Here is a 16,667-nt window from a genome sequence, read left to right on the forward strand (position 1 = left end):
AGAAAGCTGGATGATGTCAAATTATGGGAGAGGTCAAAGGCCAGATTAAAACTTTGTGAACAGTTGAGTAAGCAATAGGGAATCTTGAAGGGCTTTTGAGTAGCATGTTAAGAGTTTATAAAAGCATGTTTAGGGAGGGTAACCCGACAGCAGTGTTGAGGGAGACCTGGAGTAGGAAGGGGTGGGAAAGAGGGAAACCTATTAAGGAAACTGTTGTAATAATCCTAGATGAGGTCATTTCCCAGCAAGAAGTGGGGAAAAGTTACAGATTCAAAAGACATCATGATGGCAGAATTGACTGGGCTTAACAGCTCACCACAAGTAAAGGCAGGAAGGAGGTGGAAGAGGCATCAAGTTTTCAAATAAGGAAGGGCACTGGGGAATTGGTGCTGTCTACAGAGGGAGGGGAGCTGGTTTTCAGTGGCATTTTATCTATTTGGTTTTGAACCAGCTGACTTTAGAGGACAGGCCGCATTGCTTCCCTGGTAGCTCAGACTGTAAAGAATCCTCCTGTAATGCGGGAGACCTAGGTTCAACCCCTGGGTTGGGAAGCTCCCCTGGAGAAGGAAATGGCAACCCACTCCAGTATTGTTGCCTGGAGAATTCCAGGTCGCAAAGAGTCAGACTGAGAGACTTTCACACCTAGCATTGTCCACATGTTCCACAGACACCAGAGGAATGCTTATAAATACAGAGTTTGGAGAATGTTCTACTCAATTTGGACTGTTAACAGAATACCATAAACTGGCTATCTTATAAACAGCAGAAGTCAATTTCTCAAGTCCTGAAGGCTGGAAATTCCAAGATCAAGGTGTTGGCAGATTCAGTGTCTAGTGAGAGCTTCTTTTGGTTCACAGAATACCTTCTAGCTATGTCCTCACATGGTGGAATGGTAAGGGAACTCTCTGGGGATCTTTCATTAATTAAAACAATTAAAAAAAAATCTTTTGACCATGCCATGGGGCATGTGGGGTCTTAGTTCCCAGGCCAGGGATCAAACTCATGACCCCTGCCTTGGAAGTGTGGCGACTTAACCACCCGACCACCACGGAAGTTCCTCTGGGGTCTCTTTTATAAGAGCATTAATCCCATCCATTAGGGCCTACCCTCAAAACCTAATCATCTCCCAAATGCCACACTATCACACTGGGGATTAGGGTTCAACAGATGAATTTTGAGGAAACACAAACATTCAGTCTGTAGCAAAGGAGCATTTGGTTACAAATGAGGTCTGAGTTTGGAGTGGATGAGATTTTTCAAGGGAAATTCTCAGAGAAGGAAAAAAAAAAGTCCATATGTAGATGCTTAAGGCACAGGAGGTAAAAAAAAGAAAAAAAAAAAAAAAAACAGGCGGGGAGAGAGGAAGAAGGATAAAGTGAGGTTTGTGTGTGCACAGAGTCAGACATGACTGAAGCAACTTAGCAGCAGCAGCAGCAGAGGGGAAGGAGGTAATATGTCCCTGAACCTGGGAAAGTGGGGAATCCAGGATGAAGGGACAAACATGGAAGGGTTCAGAGAGGCAGTGTACTATGAAAATACCATGGGTTCTGGCTCCTGGTAACTTTGGGTCATTGAATACTATTTGAAAAAACAGTTTCAGTAAAGTTTGGATTGGAAGCATATTCCAAAGGGTTAAGAAGCAATGGGTATGAAGGAAAGACATTTCTGACAACAGTACGCCCTATTGAACGGAGGTGGGAAAGGGGAAGGTGGGGTTGGAGGTGGTGAGTAGGTAGTGAGGAAGTGCGAACTGCAAATGTAAGTTCTTTTTTCACGAAGTCGGGTAAGGAAAGCACAGCAAACCTGAACCATCCAAAGGAAAACCCATGATCCCATCCTCTTCCCATGTCTCCTATCACAGTGCATGGCTTCCGTTTTAGATTATAAACTTCATGAGTTTCAGGGTTTACACCTGCTGTCGGAGATGATGTCTCACCAGCATCCTGCATGGAATTCAGGATAGGACTCTGTCCTGCAGGTGCACAGCTGAAGATACCAAGTCCACTGCTTGTGCCACCTCTCCCTCCCCTAGAGGTCTCCTGGTTGAGGGTAACTAGCCCAGGTAGACGTGTGAGGCTACTGACTTTCTCCCTGGCATTCTGCTTTAGTCAGAATATTTGTGATCCCTGCACCAATACATATGTTGAAATTCTAATGTGCAATACAATGGTATTAGGAGGTGAGGCCTTTGGAATGCACTTAGGTCCTGAGAGTAGCACCCTCATGAATGGGATTAGTACCCTTGTAAAAGGGACCCTACAAGGATTTCCCTGGTGATCCAGTGGTTAAGGCTCCGTGCTTCCAAGGCAAGGGGTGTGGTTCGATGGCTGAACAGGGGTGAAATATGATCCCACAAGTCCCGTGGCCAAATAAATAAATAAGGAAATAAATCCACAGAGCTCCCTAGCCCTTTCTGCCAAGAGAGGATACAGTTAGAGAGGAGACAGGGATCGGTGTACATTTAGAGATCTACAACTCAGAAGAGGGCCTATACCTGACCGTCCTGGCACCTGATCTTAGACTTCCAGGAAAGTTCTGTTCTTTATGAGCCACCCAGTGATGGTATTTTTGTCACAGCAGCCCGACCCCCGCAGCTCCGTGCTCCCTTTGCCTTGCCTACCTACACTGGCACAGCAGAAGTAGGGCTCAACCCGGAGTTGTCTGCCACCCTCCAGCCTGTGAGCAGGAACAGCTGTGGGCAGCTGGGCATGTTTCCCTACCCCATGCCATCCTATCCTGGGCCAACTTTTTCAGAATACCCTGCCTACTTTCCTCCTGCCTTCCTGGAATTCTGGGGATAGATTCCTGGATCTGCTCATAAATCTTCCTCCAAAGTCTTAGGTCGAGTCTGGTAGGGAATGGAAAAGGTGTGCTGGATAAAGAAATGTCTAAGAAGAATGGATCCCCAGGTCTTCGCCAGTAGGATTCCCAGGGAAGCCTCTCTTTCCCATCTTTGTGTTTGTCTCTCTGGTGTGCGGGAATCTGTGTCCATTCACTATTGTCTCTGTAAGTTTTTGTCCGCCCCTCCCCCACGTCCCCAGAAGGGTAGATAAGTGAAAGGCGAAACCAAAGGAGCCGGCTCTTTGCTAGTCTTCGGGATTGCGGGTGATAAATCCACTTAATCTATTTAATATTGTCTTTCAGAAGTTCACACACACACTCACACACAGATCAGAACAAGGTGAGGACTAATGAGGAACGGGGATTGGGCTGGCTCCTTCCAGATAGTGGAAGGTTTGTACCCTCGGTTCTTTCTGCTCGCTTGCCCAGTTGGGGTAGGAGGAAGGGAGTATTTACAGAGAACGGGGACTTAATCTTCTTCCAGGGAGAAGGTTCCGAAACCGGTAACCTCCTAAATCTCATTCCAAACCCCCCTCACCCCCTCCCTCCCCCCCCCATCCCGCCAAAACCCAAAAGTTATAGAGGTCCTGGGATTAACATGAAAATAGACGGGGATGGAGTGGAGGAGAGACAGAAGTGGAAGTGAGGGTGAGGGTTCTGGCTAACCTGGGGCTCGGCTCTCACGCCGGGAGAAGGTGTGGAGTGACAAGTATACTGACAACTATCCGGGCAAGGCCTGGCGCCACAAACCCAATCACCGGACTGAATCACCCCGCAGGGAAGAAAAGAAGGCGGAGCCTGCCGACCTGGAGGCGGGGTTTTATCAGAGCCGGGGCGGAACCTATGGAGGAGGCGGGGCTTTAGGGACCAGTTTTCAGTCTGGGGAGCCGTGACCGAGAGAGTTCGGCTGGGGGTGCTGTATTTAGAGGGGGTGGGGGCCTGGAGCGACTGAGGGCCCGGCCGGGAAGTGGCGTCCCTATTAGTGTGGGTTTTGGCGAGGTTCCTGAGGACCTGGATTCCGAGCGTGCTCGCAAGGCGAGAGTTTCCGTGGAGGCCTAGTTTAGGATGTAACCAAGTCCAGTAGCCCCAGAAGCGGGTGTGCGGGGCGCCCACTGTGGATCCCCGGCTTGACGGCAAAACGTGCTTGGGACGTCGAGGGGCGCAGGGTGGGGCCGGGCCGTGGTTGTCCTTACGGATCCCAATAGTTCTCGTGGTGCTGCGCTGCAATGATGATGACTACGGTTAGGATGGTACAGAGCACCATGGCTGCAATGCCCACCGCCAGGGAAATAAAGGAGAAGTTCCGGGCCTCGCGTGAAGCGATTTCAGCTGACACCATGTCTCCGCGGGCCAAGGCCGTGCGCACCTGCGGGGGACGGGGAGGGAAAGATCAGAGAGCCGCTACCTCGGCCGCACGCCTCAGCCTCCCTCTAAGATGCTCCCTCAAACGTCCAGCACTCCCTGGGAATAAGAACCTCTTGAGTCCTCCTCTCCATACTCCGCCTCCGTCCCCTCCCCTCCCCTCACCCCCCACACACCTGCACTGCCTTGAAGATGGCAATGATGCCTGTAGGCCAGAAGCAGCAGATGGTGGTCAGCACCGCGATGGGCATGTAGTCGTGGGGCGGGCGCCTTGGCTCCAGCAGGGCCAGCCCTGGGCCCTGGGGTGGCGGGGGGAGCGTGGAGGTTACTCCTGTTCCCCCCGGGGTCGCGCCTGCATAGGGCTGTGAAAGGAAAGAAGGTTGTAGGGAGGGGACGTCTATCACTCTTAAACCCTCTCTGAGCCCACCAGCTTTCCACGTCTAGCAGAGAAAGAAGGTTGCTTTCCTCTTTTAAACCTCCTCTGGACTTCAAGGCTGTTTCCCCTGCCAGATCTTGATCTTTGACTCCAACAGACCACCCACCCCATTCCCAGATCTTTCTCTAGTCTCTCCTCTCCCTTGGCCCCAGATCGCCTCCTGGTCCCCTGGTTCTGTTCCTCTTTCCCACCAGTCCCCAGTGTGCCTCCAATTCCATGTCCTGTTCCATCCTTCTCCCAGCCCCCTCCTTCCAGTCCCCTGTCCGCCCTGTACTCACCGTGCCCACCGGGTAGACCGGCACGTAGGCAGTGCAAGGCTGCAGCTGTAAAGGGTAACCCGGGGCTACGTAGCCACCCAGCGGCAGCGTGCCTACCGCTCCCGTGTGCGTGGGCACCACGAAGCCCGGGGCCTGGGCAGTATGAGAGGTCGCCGGCGGGGGCGGGGCGGCGGCGGCGGGCGGCGGTGGGGGCAGTGGGCCCTCGAAGCGAGTCTCCTGCAGGTAAGGGTCGGGTGGCATGCGGGGCAAGGTAGCGCAGCCGGGTGGGGGCGCCCCAGCGGCCGGGCCAGGAGGGGCATGGTGTGGGGGCCTTGGCAAGGTAGCGGAGGACGAGGGACCGCGCTGAGCGGCGGCCCCAGAAGCCAGGCCCCCTGCCCCTAAGCGCGGGAGGGTGGCAGTGCCCGACTGGTGGTAGTGGTGGTGGTGGTGATGGTGCGAGGAAGTGGCTGTCTGTGGGGGCGGGGCAGGAGGTTCGGCGGGGGGCTGGGGGGCATTGTAGGGTGGTGGAGAGGTGTGAGGGACTGAGTCAGGGAGACCTGGGGGCGGTAAGCAGAGGAGCCAGTATGGGGAGAGATAAGATAGATGAGATGAGGGAGAGGGGGAGACACAGAGGGTCAGGGACGGAGAAAGATAATGGGAGAGACAGAGAGGAGATGAGTGAGAAGCCATCTCTCATTCTTGGGGGAGGAGAGGGGTGGTATCTAGGCCAACAGCCCTTTCCCCCCGCCCCCACTTTAATCTAGTTTTGAGGTCATAACTCTCTTCTGCTCCTCTCCCTGCTTCAGCAGTGGGCACACAGCTTTAACCTGCAGACCCAAACTCCTAACCCTCTTGGCTTATGGCTGCTTTGGGGTTTGCCTATCTGAGCTAGTCCTGCGTGTGCACATGTATAGACATGCAACACTTGTGTGAACATGTGCTCAGTCCAACAGTTGTATAAACACATGTAGGATAACATGTTCCACTCTGCCATTCCTTTAGTGGGGAGGGGGTCCTCTAGTCTCTCTTGGAATCTCCGAACCTCTTTTAGGGCAGATTAAGAAGGGTCCTCTGGATTTTACTCCCCTGGCAATCCCCATCTGATCATCTCTCCATATTACCCCGCTGGATGTCTCCATGCGGGCCAGCGTTATCTGTCCATCTGTCACTCCCAATGATGCTATCCATGCAGTACCTGGCTGATGCTAAGCCAGTCTTGTACTTCCCTCACCCTCTTAACCTGCCCCCCCCCCCCAATGTTGTTGGCAAGGGACCCAGCCTGAGACTGGCCAGAGGAAAGGAAGAAAAGGGAAGGATATAGAAAGAGAAGGGGGCTTGGGGGGAGGGATATGGAGAGCTGGATAGAAGGGGAATGAAACAGAACCACCCGCTAGGGAGGGGTAAGGGAGGGGGGGGGTAGTCAGGAGGCAGTGGAGAGGGCGAGGGGTTTTGTTGTTGTTTTCTACCTGACTTTTCGGATGACATGCTTGCGCTCTCCCTGGGACAAGATCCGTGCAGCCGGAGTCCGGAGTCGGGGTCCCTGGCTAGCACCGGAGTCTGGGTGCGCAGATTGCGCAGCCGGCAGCAGCGCAGAGATGGAGAGATGAAGACTGTGGCGGCGGGGGGCGGAGGGAAAGCTGAGAGGGGGGAGCTTAAAGGGACCGAGGCGAGGGAGGGGGAACCCTTCAGAGATACCCCCACTTGGTCTCTCTCCGCTTTTGGACTATGTCTCGCCTCCTCTAACCCCGGCATTCAAGCCCCCAGTTTGGGTTCCTTTGGAGTTGTCATGGAAACTGGGAGGCAAGCAAGACCAGGCAAGGCGGGTGGTACTAAGGGAAGGAAGGAGGGAGAAAGAACCCTCTGGAGTCTTCCCCTTCAAGACTGGCTGTAGTGATTATACTGTAGGAGGAAGCGAGCAGGTGCTCAGTGGATTCAGTACCCCGGTTCCCTCTGAATCTTTTTCACCCCAGTCAGGCCTCCCCCCCGCCCTCCCCCCAACTCAGCCTCCCTCAGAGTCCCTGTAAGATCTGGGGATCTTCTCTCAAATCCTTGGCTCTAGTTTCCCTATCTGTACCAGAGATGCCTGTGTGAGAGAGAACCATAAAAACAACAACAAAAGTTCCCAGGGTTATGATCTTGACCTGCCGCTCTGGCTTGGGAGGAATCCGGAGGTAAAGTGAGAGGCCCCAGTCTATAGTCGTTGGGAGGTAGTAGGGCTTGTGGTGTGTTGGGGGGCAGGAGTAGGACGAAGAGGAAGCTTGGGGGATACTTAGTTACCTCTTACCTTCAGTATGTAGGAGCTGTAGCGCGTTGGGAGGAGAGGACGAATCAACTGCTCATTGCCGGCAGCTCAGTTTGGCAGTACCTGCTTGGTCCCCCTTCCCCCGCTTTGCTTACTAGGCTTCTTAAAGAGTTTCCAGGGCCCGCAGTGTTCAGATCCATTCCTGAAATCCCACCCACCCACCACCCCCGCCAAGACGCAGCGCCATCGCCTGAGTCGACCCGGGGGCCTAGCGGTAATTGCAGTCTTTTTATTTTGCTTATTGCATCTTGGGAGTTTGTACATGGGGAGGGGAGGTGAAAATCAGTAGTCAGCCGAGATTTAACCAGAATCGGGCCATTTGCAAAAGCAGAGCCGAGATACCACCCTCCCTCTTTAGACCAGTGCTTCCCAGCCCCTTCTTGAGGCAGTCGCTCTCCAACGCTGTATCCTTCCCCATCCGACTTCAGGCGGAGACTACCGAGCTGTAACAGCGGCGCGCGTCAGGGCCAGTCCCAGGCTCCAGAGATCGAGGTCACGGCCCCACACCTCTCATTCTGGCTTCTGAGGTGTTCGCGTGAGCCCCTAACCCCCTTCCGCCACACCATCCTGTACACAATTCGGGGCGCAAGTTGGTTTTATTGGGAGAGACTTAAGACTGTCAAAGGCCTGGTGAACATAGAGGAATTCTGATGAGCTGCAAAAAAATTTTTTTTTTTTTTTTTAATCAAGGCAAACGTCTTTAAATGTTCAGTAAAAGCCCTAACACGGGCACCTGGGTACCGATAGGGATCATAGAGAGAGAGGTGGGAGACGCCTGGAGTTAGAAGTCCAGCCCCGGTGGGAAGGTCTGAGTAAGGAGCCGCCCACAAGGAGCTCCAGGATCAGGGCGGGGGTGTGGGGTCGCTCAGGTAATGAGACTTGTCAGAAACTAGGCGGAGCGTGAGTCAGCGCTGCCCAAGGGGCTCTCCTCCCCTTGGGGGGTGGGTCGTAGATAGGCTCCGTTCTAGAGAAGGGCAGAAGAAACTGGGCCAAGCCGCACTTTTACCTCGAGGGGCCTCGAGGACTCTCCGCGTCTCTGGAGACAAGGGCACTACAAGCACTTCAAGATGAAGAGTTGTAAGGCTCAGACCTGGCATGGGCGGGAGGGAAGGGGTTAGGAGCAGGGTCCGCCTGGGCTACCTTCAGCCCCTAGCCGGCGGAGGACGAAATACCAAGGACTGCCATTCCCGGGTTTGTTCCTCCAGCGCGCCTCCCTGGGGAAAGAGAACTCCGTGTTCCCTTGCGGAGCCGGACGCCTGCATTGGGAAGTAGGGCAAATCAGGCAGGGAAATGGGACTCTTAGGTCGCGGCTGCCGCAGGGCCTGAAGAGGCCTTCTCTCAATTCCCAGGACACATTTGCGGCTTCTCCCTCTCCCCGCCGATCTAAATGGATCACTCCGCCTATTCCCTCTCCCCGCCCCGCCCCCCACCCCCCGCTCTTAGGGCGCAATGGATTGTTCCATTGCCCCTCCAGTCTCCGGCCGGCGTTGCGGGGGACGCTGGCACGGTTGCTAGGGAAAGCCCCGGACGTGACGGCTAAATGCGACCCTGAGCAGCCTCCCCTCTCCCGTCCGTCATTCCCCTGCGCGCGTTCTCCTTACACCCTTGCCCTCCCCCACGTGGGTTCCAAGCTGGGGAGAAGTAAACAGCAGGCGGAGCGGGGCTCGCGTATCCAGGCCAGGTGGGAGTTTGCACTCCCCCAGGGTCCTACGCTGCTGCTCTGAGGTCCTTCTTGCAAATCTTCAGTCTTGCATGACTGGGATGATCCATTAGGAAGCTCCTGGCCTCGGGACCGAGTCCCCGTTGCGTTGGGGGCGGGGCTTGGTTGCGCGTCAGTGCGTCTGCAGCGTGGTGGGGGTGTGTGTTTGTGGAGAGGACTGGAGTAAAAAGTAGGATGTTTTATGACAAGGACCTGGTGTGGGAACGGGTCGGGGAGGCTTGATTGCCGGCGTCTGTTCCGAAGGGAGGGTGTTGTCATCTCTCTCACAGGTCCTCATCGTCCCCTTCTCAGGCGGAAGCATGCTGGGGCTCCCGGAACGGCGGCTCCCTTCGGCGGAGTTCCTGCTCCTGTTGCCATTCCTGCTGCTGCTGCTGCTGCTGCCCCGCCGCCCCCGCGCCCCATCGGGCTGCCTACAAGCCGGTCATAGTGGTGCACGGGCTCTTTGACAGTTCGTACAGCTTCCGCCACCTGCTGGAATACATCAATGAGGTCTGGCAGGGGACGCCCCGGTTGTGGGGCCTTGGTGGCGGCTACAGAGGCTGGGGAGGGAGAATGGGGAACTGAATGCTGGGCCTGCCCAGTTCCTCGCAGAGCTGGTGCTCTGCTGGGGAAAGTTGGGGGACGAGAGATCCCTGCTTCTAGGAGGGCACAATAGGCATGTGGGCGCCGGCTCGGGGGCGGCCTGGAGGGGGTCTTTATAAGTCCATTCCGGCTGCGGCATCGCCCCCTTCCCACAGACACACCCTGGGACTGCGGTGACAGTGCTCGATCTCTTCGATGGGAGAGAGAGTTTGCGACCCCTGTGGGAACAGGTGCAAGGGTTCCGAGAGGCTGTGGCCCCCATCATGGCAAAGGCTCTTCAAGGGGTGCACCTCATCTGCTACTCCCAGGGTAGGCACCCTCCCCGCTTCCCCGCCTCTAAGCCCTATCTGAAGCTTGATCCTTATCTGAGGGACACTGCCTAGTGTTCCCTTTTTTGAACCGCATTGCTTCCTTTTCTGACTTCCCTCAGCACCTGGGTCTTACCTGTGTGCGTGTCCTGAGTGGGAGGGCCGCTCCCTGCACTGCTGCCCCTTTCTTTCCCGTCACCCTGGCTCCTGGACATAAGGGATGGGAGGCGGGGGACAGGAAAAAGCACCCTAGGGTTTGTCGGAAGACCCAGATCGAATTCTGGCTCTGTCACTTACTTGACATGGGGCGTTTTGACACAGGGCGTGTGCCTTCTCAGGGTCTCAGCTTCCGTGAGGTACATGGTGTGTGTGCGGGGGTGCGGAGTTGGGGAGACTGCTGGCCTGGCTCTCCCTAAGTCCTGCCCAACGTGGTGTTTTGCCTGCAGGGGGCCTGGTGTGCCGGGCACTCCTGTCTGTGATGGATGAACACAATGTGGATTCTTTCATCTCTCTCTCCTCTCCACAGATGGGACAGTATGGAGGTGAGTGGGCACTGTGGGCTCCATAGGGGGGCCCTGAGTCTTGAGGGCACAAAGTTCGGGGCCACTTGGCACTGCTGTTCTTTTGCCAGACACAAACTATTTGAAGTGGCTGTTCCCCACCTCCATGAGGTCTAACCTCTACCGGATCTGCTACAGCCCGTGGGGCCAGGAATTCTCCATCTGCAACTACTGGCATGGTGAGTAGGACATGCCAAACTGGGGCCTCCATGCTAAGGGCATCCTGGAGGGTGGGGCCTGCTGCTCCCACCTCTACCATAACTAACAGCAGTGATGATGATAACTTACATTTATCGAGCACTTACCATGTGAACGGGCACTGTTCAAAATGCTTTATGTGTTTCACTTTGTTGCCTTAGAGAATACAGTTTGCTGCAGGGGTTGGCAAACTTTATCCTTAAAGGGCCAGACAGTAAATTTTTTTTGGTTTTGCAGGCATATAGTCTCTGTCACAACCACTCAATTCTGCCATAGTCATGTGAAAGCAGCCATATACCATATGTAAATGAATGTGTCTGTGTTGCAATAAAATTTTATTTACAGAACAGTGAACTGGATTTGACTAATGAATCATAGTTTGCAAATGCCTGGTTATAGTTTTTAAGATCATGGATGCTGGGTCCAGACTACTTGGGTTTGAAGCCTAGTCCTGCTGCATGACTTTGGGCAAGTTGCTCAACCTTTCTGTGACTCAGTTTTCCTCATCTGTAAAGTATAGTATGTACCTTTTATTGTGTTTATGAGGATTAAATAATGAATGTCATGTGCTTTGAACAGTATCTGGCTCACAGCAGGTGCTGGAAAAAGGTGTTTGTTATCATGTTTGCAGTTATTACTGCTACTATCATATTACTGTGCGCCTTGTCTGTTACTGTAGCCTTCTGATTGGTCTTCCAGCATCTGGTCTTGCCTCTTCTCCCTGCTTCTCTGACGATCTAACTGCTGTTTGTACCCAGACCCTCACCATGATGACTTGTACCTCAATGCCAGCAGCTTCCTGGCCCTGATCAATGGGGAAAGAGACCATCCCAATGCCACTGGTAATGACCCCAGGCTCCTACCTTGGTCCCATTTTCTGCTTCTCTGACCTCGTATATTCCCCTTTCCAACCTGGCCTGACCCCTGTGACTAACTCAGGCTCTCTTATTCCCACCCTGTAGCTTGGCGGAAGAACTTTCTGCGTTTGGGCCGCCTGGTGCTGATTGGGGGCCCTGATGATGGTGTCATTACTCCCTGGCAGTCCAGGTAATAAGGGACTGTGTGGCCTGAAGGTTGGCTAAGGACACCCCAATCCCAGCCAATCTTTATCTCATTTCTAAAACTGGCCTGCTTCTTCCACTGTTCAGTTAATCCCCCCACCCTCCATTCATCGTCACCCAAGACCAAAACCTGGGAGTCATGTCCCAACCTCTTATATCTAGCCAGTCACTAAGCCTTGCTGACTCTGCTTCCTTTCCATCCCTACCAGCCCCCTTTGTGAAAACTTTGAACTCTGAACTATTTACAGATTCTTAGGATGTTGCAAAGATAGTTTAGAGAAGTCCTGTGTATCTTTTGACCAGTTTCCCCCAATGCCTGCATCCTATGTAATGACAGCACAATAGTGAAACCAGGAAATTGACAAATCGCTACAACGCATGTCTATAGTTCCATGCCATGTAATCACATTTCCTACCAGCTCTTTTACTTACCTGGAAGTAAAAGGTAATTGCTCCAACCTTGTCCCCTCTATCCTATTCCTCAGGAAAACCCATGGCTTCATGGCACTATGTGTCTGCCTCTGATCATCATGAGTGATCTGAAATGTCACCTGATCTACTTTCTAGTCATTCAACAAATACTCATCAAGCACTGTGTGCCCAGGCACTGTTCTGGACCCTAGGGATGCAGTAGTAAATGAAAGAGAAGTCTATGCTATTATGTAGCTCACATTCTAGTGGGGGAGACAGATAATAAATGTAAATATATATATATATATCAGACAGTGATAAAATAAGGCAGGGAAAGGATTAGAGGATGGCTGGGGCCTATTTTAGATAGTGGCCAGAGAAGTCCTTCTGGAAGAGCTGCCATTTGAGACTGAGTTGTATCCGACTTTTTGCGACCCCATGGAGTGCAGCATGCCAGGCTCCTCTGTCCTCCACTGTCTCCCGGAGTTTGCTCAAATTCATGTCTTTGAGTCAGTGATGCTATCTGTTTCATCCTCTGCTGCCCCCTTTTCCTTTTGCCCTCTATCTTTCCCAGCATCAGGGTCTTTTCCAGTGAGTTGGCTCTTCGCATCAGGTGGCCAAAGTATTGGAGCTTCAGCTTTAGCATCAGTCCTTCCCATGAATATTCAAGGTTGATTTCCTTTAGGATTGACTGGTTTGATCTCCTTGCAGTCCAAGGGACTCTCAAGCGTCTTCTCCAACACCACAGTTCAAAAGCATCAATTATTCGGCACTCAGCTTTCTTTATGGTCCAACTCTCACATCCATACGTGACTACTGGAAAAACCATAGCTTTGACTGTATGGACCTTTGTGGGCAAAGTGATGTCCCTGCTTTGTAATATGCTTGGAATGTCTAGGTTTGTTCTTCTAGGGAAGAGGAGTAGCACCTGCAGAGTCACTAGGGCAGGCATTGGGAATAAGGAGGTCCATGCGGCTAGAGGGCAGTCAGCTGGGGTGAAAGTGAAAGAGGTAGAAGGGGCCAGATACAGAAAGCCTTTGTGGGGCAAAGTAAGGTCACTGTTTTTTCTAAAATATATGCAACACAAAAGTTACCGTTTTTAAGGTAAGTTTGGTGGCTTCAAGTTCATTCAAATTCTTTTGTAAGCTCACCACCATCTATCTCCAGAACTTTTTTCTTGCCAAACTGAAATCCCATAACTCTTTAAAGAATGGTAACTTTCTTATCCCTGCTACTCGCAGGCCCCTGGCAACCATGACCCTTGATTTTTTTTTTTTTTTTTAATTCTGAGTGAGATGGGAACACATTGGAGGGTTATAAATGAAGGAGTAACATGCCTTATAGTAGTTAAAGGTGGGATTTATTTTTATCTCATTTCACACCTACTACAACCCTATGAAGATAAGTAGTAGCTCTAAGTACTTTGCAAATAAAGCTCATTTAATCCTCACAACAACCCTATAGGGTAATTACTATTATCCTCTTGTGGCATGTAAGGAAACTTAAGTACAAAGAGATTAAATAATTTGCCTACATTCATAGAGTTAGTAAGTGGTGAAGTCAGGCTGTCTGACTTAACCACAATGTTTTATTTCCTTTCTACAAAGGAGGTATTCTTGTATAGGACAAAGAAAATCAGCAACATGATCAACCACACACAGTGGGGAGTGTGTGGCAGAGCTGGAGTTCCAATCCAGGTCTTTGTGCCCCTACTGCTTTCCTGTGGCTTAAGAAATCTTGTCCTTCAGCGTGGCCTCCAGGCCCCCAACCCACCCAGTTGTGCCATACCTCTGTGGTGCTCTTGTTGTTGCATTTGCCTGAGACAGCTTTTCCTAGTCCAGGCTAATCGCTGGGAAGCCTTTGTTGACGCTCTAAAACTAGAGTAGTAACCTCTCCTCTTTGCTCCCATAGCCCATTGGACTTAGTACTATTAGCCTTTGTTCAGTTATTCTTGGCCTGTGTCCACTCAGTGCCCATAACAGTTAAATATTCCTAATTAAAAAAATTTTTTTTAAACTTTTTCTTTGGAAATAATTTCTTTTTTTTTTTTTCTTCTTTTTTTTTATCTTACCCTTATCGCCTGCATTGGCATGGAAATAATTTCATACTCAAGAAATTACCAAAGTCGTACAAAGCAATCTTGTATATTCTTCACCTAGATTTCCCAAATGTTAACATTTTACCAAGTTTATATTAGTGTCCTCTGTCTCTCCCTCTGTATATCCATATATATATGTGGAGTATGTGTATGTATGAACCCTTAAGACTTCAGTATGTCAGTGTCTATTTTCTAAATATAGGACATTCTTTTATGTATCTACGATTATCAAAAGCAGGAAATTAACATTGATACAATTCTCTGTAGACCTTATTCAAATTTTCCTAAAATCTTCCATATAGGAAAAAAAAATCCAGTGAAAGATTCAATTCAGGATCCCATGTTGCATTTGGTTCTCATGTCTCTTTAGTTTTAATCTGGAATAATTCCTTGGAGTAATCCTGCGACACTGATTTTTTTTTTTGGCCCCGGCATGCGGAACTTCCCCACCAGGGACTGAACCCCCCCTGCATTGGGAGTGCGGAGTCTTAACAACTGGACCACCAGGAAGTCTGACATTGATATTTTTTGAAACATAACAAGCCAGCTATCTTATAGAATGGCCCTCAGTTTGGGTTTGTTGGCTATTTCCTCATGATTAGATTCAGGTTATGCATTTTTGATGGGAACTGTGCAGAAGTGATGGAGAAGGCAATGGCACCCCATTCCAGTACTCTTGCCTGGAAAATCCCACGGACAGAGGAGCCTGGTAGGCTGCAGTCCATGGGGTCGCTAAGAGTCGGACATGACTGAGCAACTTCACTTTCATTTTTCACTTTCATGCATTGGAGAAGGAAATGGCAACCCACTCCAGTGTTCTTGCCTGGAGAATCCCAGGGACAGGGGAGCCTGGTGGGCTGCCGTCTATGGGGTTGCAGAGTCGGACATGACTGAAGCGACTTAGCAGCAGCAGCAGCAGTGCAGAAGTGATACTGTATCCTTAATCCATTACCTCCTGAGGTACATGATATGTGTGTGCTAAGTCGCTTAGTCGTGTCTGACTCTTTTTGACCCCATGGACTATAACCTTCCAGGCTCCTCTGTCCATGGGATTCTCCAGGGAAGAATACTGGAGTGGGTTGCCATACCTCCTCCAAGGGATCTTCCCGACCTAGGGATTGAACCCACATCTCTTATGTCTTCTGCATTGGCAGGTGGGTTCTTTATCCCTAGTGCCACCTGTGAGGTACATGATACCCAGTTAAATATTTTGAGTATTCCCCTTGCTGCTTGTGTCCCCAATAGGCCATGAGTTCCTGAAGGTCCCTACCCGCCCTTGATTTTCTCCCACTCTGATAACCTCCCTCGTATGCCCCAATCTCTTTGCAGCTTCTTTGGTTTCTATGATGCAAATGAGACAGTCTTGGAGATGGAGAAGCAACTGGTGAGTCCCCTGGAATTACTTTCCCTTTCTGCACACACTGTGGTTCTCTCTGCCCCTGACACGGAAGCTGAAGGGTCTACCCTGTGGGGAGGGGGTCTGGGACGCCAGCGGGAACTTACTTTGTCTCTCCCTATGTCTTTCTTCCATGCCCGTTGACCCACCTTGAAGGTTTATCTGCGGGACTCTTTTGGGTTGAAGACTCTGCTTGCCCGGGGGGCCATAGTGAGGTGTCCAATGGCTGGGATCTCCCACACGGCCTGGCACTCCAACCGTACCCTTTATGAGACCTGCATTGAACCTTGGCTCTCCTGAGGGACCCCTCAGGAACTCCCCGCCCAGAGACTGAGTGGAGCCTTGGATGTCAGGCCTTGGTGTGCCTGTGACCACCTCACTGGTCCCACACTGCCCCCACCAACCAGGGCTCCAGGACCCCTGCTCTGTGAATGACACATCCTGGTCTCCTCCATCTCGTGTCCTCCCTTTTGGGGGTTGCTCCATGCTCTCCCATGCCCCCCAAGGCCAAGGCTGGGAAGTGGGAAACAAGATTAACTTGTGGCTGCTCCTGTTGCTGCTGCTCCTCTGTCTTTGGCTCTACACAAGGAGAACCCAGCCCCTGCCCACCACAGGGTCTCCTTCCAAGCCACTCAGGACATTTTTAGCTTGTTTTTCCCACGTTCCCTTTTCCTCTGAACTCCCCTGTTGTGAGCCCTCCCAACCCCTCAGGAAGGACCACCTATGAGAGTGGGGTTCTGAGGTTCCACTATGGGGACAGTTCGTTCTTGAAGTGTCAGTGTTGGGGAATATCTGTGGCCTGTGAGGCCCATCTCAGGTTTGGGGATCCCCCAGTCCCTATGTTCAGTATTGGGGTGCCCTCTGGGAGCCTAGTTTCTTTGAGGCTCCAGCCCCTCTTTTAGCTACCCTGGAATGGGTGTGTTACTACCCCTGTATTTATGAAAATAAAGTTGCATTTACTCAGTGTGGCTTGCCTCATTTCTAGGTGAGGGGGACCTGGCTCCCTCAGGAGGGTGGGGATGGAGAGCCTGGGGCCTGGGTGCCCGGATGCTTGGTCTGGGGTGGGACCCCCTTGGTGTTTCCGCTCTCTCAATGCCCATTCTGTGCGGGTTCCTGATTCTCTGTGGGTTCTTTC

The 16,667-nt window shown here is 51.8% G+C and overlaps 2 protein-coding genes and 1 long non-coding RNA gene across 3 annotated transcripts; 1 reads left to right on the forward strand and 2 right to left on the reverse strand.

Moving 5' to 3' along the window:
• Positions 1-3,072: 3,072 nt before the first annotated feature.
• On the reverse strand, positions 3,073-7,341 carry PRRT1 (proline rich transmembrane protein 1). The gene is made up of 5 exons (XM_070361338.1): positions 7,181-7,341; positions 6,363-6,506; positions 4,918-5,453; positions 4,380-4,565; positions 3,073-4,207 (listed from the first exon to the last, which is right to left on the reverse strand). The coding sequence occupies exons 2-5, from the start codon at positions 6,379-6,381 to the stop codon at positions 4,031-4,033; spliced, it is 918 nt and encodes a 305-aa protein (XP_070217439.1). The 5' UTR covers positions 6,382-6,506; positions 7,181-7,341; the 3' UTR covers positions 3,073-4,030.
• A 67-nt stretch (positions 7,342-7,408) lies between these two features.
• On the reverse strand, positions 7,409-9,272 carry LOC138985079 (uncharacterized). Its single transcript, XR_011462338.1, has 3 exons — positions 8,800-9,272; positions 8,205-8,288; positions 7,409-7,853 (listed from the first exon to the last, which is right to left on the reverse strand). It is a non-coding gene; the product is annotated as an uncharacterized lncRNA (long non-coding RNA).
• On the forward strand, positions 8,266-16,496 carry PPT2 (palmitoyl-protein thioesterase 2). The gene is given in 10 exon segments (XM_005901617.3): positions 8,266-8,275; positions 9,210-9,295; positions 9,297-9,407; positions 9,656-9,809; positions 10,255-10,350; positions 10,440-10,547; positions 11,325-11,408; positions 11,529-11,613; positions 15,466-15,520; positions 15,689-16,496. Coding segments are annotated over 10 exon segments (933 nt in total). The 3' UTR covers positions 15,833-16,496.
• Positions 16,497-16,667: the final 171 nt, after the last annotated feature.

This window comes from Bos mutus, chromosome 23, assembly GCF_027580195.1.
Source record: "Bos mutus isolate GX-2022 chromosome 23, NWIPB_WYAK_1.1, whole genome shotgun sequence".
In the NCBI taxonomy this organism is placed as follows: Eukaryota; Metazoa; Chordata; class Mammalia; order Artiodactyla; family Bovidae; genus Bos; species Bos mutus.

Bases quoted from the DNA above. Each gene is read 5' to 3' on its own strand.
- PRRT1 (XM_070361338.1), bottom strand. The intron at 4,566-4,917 runs GTGAGTACAGGG...TTCCTTTCACAG, and splicing joins CGGTCTACCCGGTGGGCACG to CCCTATGCAGGCGCGACCCC. The intron at 4,208-4,379 runs GTGTGTGGGGGG...CGTCCCCCGCAG, and splicing joins CCATCTTCAAGGCAGTGCAG to GTGCGCACGGCCTTGGCCCG.